This window comes from Cajanus cajan, chromosome 4 (genome assembly GCF_000230855.2).
Source record: "Cajanus cajan strain Asha chromosome 4, NIPB_CcT2T_4, whole genome shotgun sequence".
Classification (NCBI taxonomy): domain Eukaryota; kingdom Viridiplantae; phylum Streptophyta; class Magnoliopsida; order Fabales; family Fabaceae; genus Cajanus; species Cajanus cajan.
This window is the reverse complement of record NC_138520.1, coordinates 66,046,543-66,049,215: the sequence shown is the minus strand read 5'-3', so window position 1 is coordinate 66,049,215 and position 2,673 is coordinate 66,046,543. Positions and strand designations below refer to the sequence as shown.

General features: G+C 52.8%; 1 protein-coding gene across 1 annotated transcript; it reads right to left on the bottom strand.

Moving 5' to 3' along the window:
* Positions 1 to 680: 680 nt before the first annotated feature.
* On the bottom strand, positions 681 to 1,217 carry LOC145957470 (uncharacterized). Its single transcript, XM_083073732.1, has one exon. The coding sequence runs from the start codon at positions 1,215 to 1,217 to the stop codon at positions 681 to 683; it is 537 nt and encodes a 178-aa protein (XP_082929858.1).
* Positions 1,218 to 2,673: the final 1,456 nt, after the last annotated feature.

Below are 2,673 nucleotides of genomic sequence, written 5' to 3'. Positions count from 1 at the left end.
TGAGCTCGTCCAACAAGTCGAGGTCGGTTGCCAGTTCGTGGTTGTTTTGCTCGTTGTTGAAGACTTGGCGTCGGTGAGACGTTTGTTCGACTTCGACTGGGATCATTGCGTCGGCCCCGTAAGTTAGCTTGTAAGGTGTTTCTTGCGTGGTTGACTGGGGGGTGCAGTGATACGCCTAAAGGATGCTGGGAAGCATGTCGGGCCACTGCCCTTTTGCGTTCCCCAGCCGTTTTTTGTGTTCTCGGAGGATGACCTTGTTGGCTGCTTCGGCCTGGCCGTTGGTTTGGGGGTGTTCCACCGAGGTCGGGAAGCGCTTGACTCCGAGCTCTCGGAGGAAGTCCTCGAATTCTTCTGCGATGAACTGTCGCCCATTGTCGGTGACAATGGCGTGGGGAATCCCGAATCTGCAAACAATGTTTTTTCATGTGAATTTCCGCACGTTCTCAGTGGTGATTTTGGCGAGTGGGCATGCCTCAATCCACTTGGTGAAATAGTCGATTGCTAGCAGGAGGAATTTCAATTGGCCCTTCGTGGGGGGAAAGGCCCGAGGATGTCCATTCCCCATTGGGAGAAAGGCCATGCTGACATCATGTGGTGAAGGGCCTCAGGGGGTTGTCGGTGCGCGTTGCCAAATTGTTGGCACTCCTTGCATTTCTGGATGTAGCTTTGGCAGTCCGACTTCAGAGTGGGCCAGTAGTATCCAGCTCGGAGTACCCTGGCTGCCATTGAGCGTGCTCCGGAGTGCATTCCGCATACCCCTGGTGGATTTCCTTGACGACGTAGGCTGCCTGAGACGTGGTCAGGCATTTGAGCAGCGGAGTGGAAATCCCACGTTTGAATAATTCATCATCGATGATGATGAATTTGGCTGATCTCATTCTCACCTTTCGTGCTTCGTCTTTGTCTTTGGGCAGGGTGCCCTCTTTCAGGTAGTTCCAGATATCTGCCATCCATCCCAGTTCTTCATTGTCATTGACGTTGACGATTTTGTCATCCAGGCTAGGTGAGTGAAGAGTTTCCTGGATGATGGTTTGGTGTTGACCAGGCCTTTTGGTGCTGGCGAGTTTTGATAGGAGGTCTGCTCTGGCGTTTTGTTCTCGTGGTACATGTTTTATGGAGAATTCGTCGAAGGACGAGATCTGTTGGGATGCGGTGTGGAAGTACCTCTGTAGAAGGGTGTCTTTTGCCTGGTATGTCCCACTGAGCTGTTCCACCATGAGTTTCGAGTCGTTGTTGCAGTTCACTCTTCGGGCTCCGAGATCGTGGGCTAACCTTAGTCCGGCGAGGAGCGCCTCGTACTCTGCCTGGTTATTGGTTACTTTGAAGCCGAACTTGAGGGATTGCTCCAGGGTGACTTGGTTTGGCCCTTCCAGAATGATGCCTGCACCCCCACCTTTGGAGTTGGAGGACCGTCAACATGTAGGGTCCATGCCTGGGATTCCTCAGTAGTAGCTGGCGTGAGCTCGGCTACGAAATCGGCTAAGCACTGGGCTTTCAGGGGACCACGGCTTTCGTACTGGATGCCGAACTCGGACAGTTCTATCGACCAGGCAATCATACGTCCGGCGAGCTCAGGTTTTCGTAGGATTTGTTTGATGGGGTAGTCAGTTTTAACTACCACCTGGTGGCTCTGGAAGTAGGGTCGGAGTCGCCGGGCTGCGGTGACCAGTGCCAACGCCAGTTTCTCGATCATCTGGTACCTTCTTTCCGCGTCTTGGAGGACTCGGCTGATGAAGTAGATAGGCGTCTGTGTCTTTTGGTGTTCTTGTACAATGACGGTGCTGATGGCGTTTTCTGCCACCGCCAAGTAGAGAAGGAGGTCGGTATTGTGATCCGGCCTCTGTAAGACTGGCGGAGTTGTGAGGAAGTTTTTGAAGCTTTGGAAAGCTTCTTCGCATTGATTTGTCCAAAGGAAGTTTTTTGGCTTCTTTAGCAGGGTAAAGATTGGCCCTGCTTTCTCCGCAAGTTTGGGGATGAAGCGGGATAGCGAGACTAGCCGTCTGGACAAGCGTTGAACCTCTTTTATCGTTTGTGGGCTTTGCATTTGTATGATGGCTTTGCACTTCTCGGGGTTGGCTTCGATTCCTCTGCTGGTGATCATGAACCTGAGGAACTTACCCCCCTGGACGCCGAAGACACACTCCTCCGGGTTGAGGCGCATGTTGTGCTTCCTGATCTGGGCGAACACCTCGGCGAGATCGGAGGCGTGGTCCGTTGCTGAAATGGTCTTAACCACCATGTCGTCCACATAAACTTCTAAGTTTCGCCCAATTTGGTGGTGGAATACTTTGTCCATCAGCCGTTGGTATGTTGCTCCCGCATTTTTGAGGCCGAAGGGCATCACCCGGTAACAGTAGTTGGCGTGGTCAATGATGAAGGACGTGTGCTTCTCGTCAAGCGGGTACATCATTATCTGGTTGTACCCGGAGTAAGCGTCAAGGAAGCTGAGGAGGGCATGTCCGGAGGCTCCATCGACTAACCTGTCGATGCTCGGCAAAGGGTATGAATCCTTGGGGCATGCTTTGTTGAGGTCGGTATAGTCGACGCACATACGCCACTTTCCCGAGTGCTTCTTTACTAGGACCACGTTTGCCAGCCATGTGGTGTACCTGACTTCACGGATGAAGCCGGCGTTGAGCAACTTCTGCGTTTCGACGATGACGGCTTCCCGTC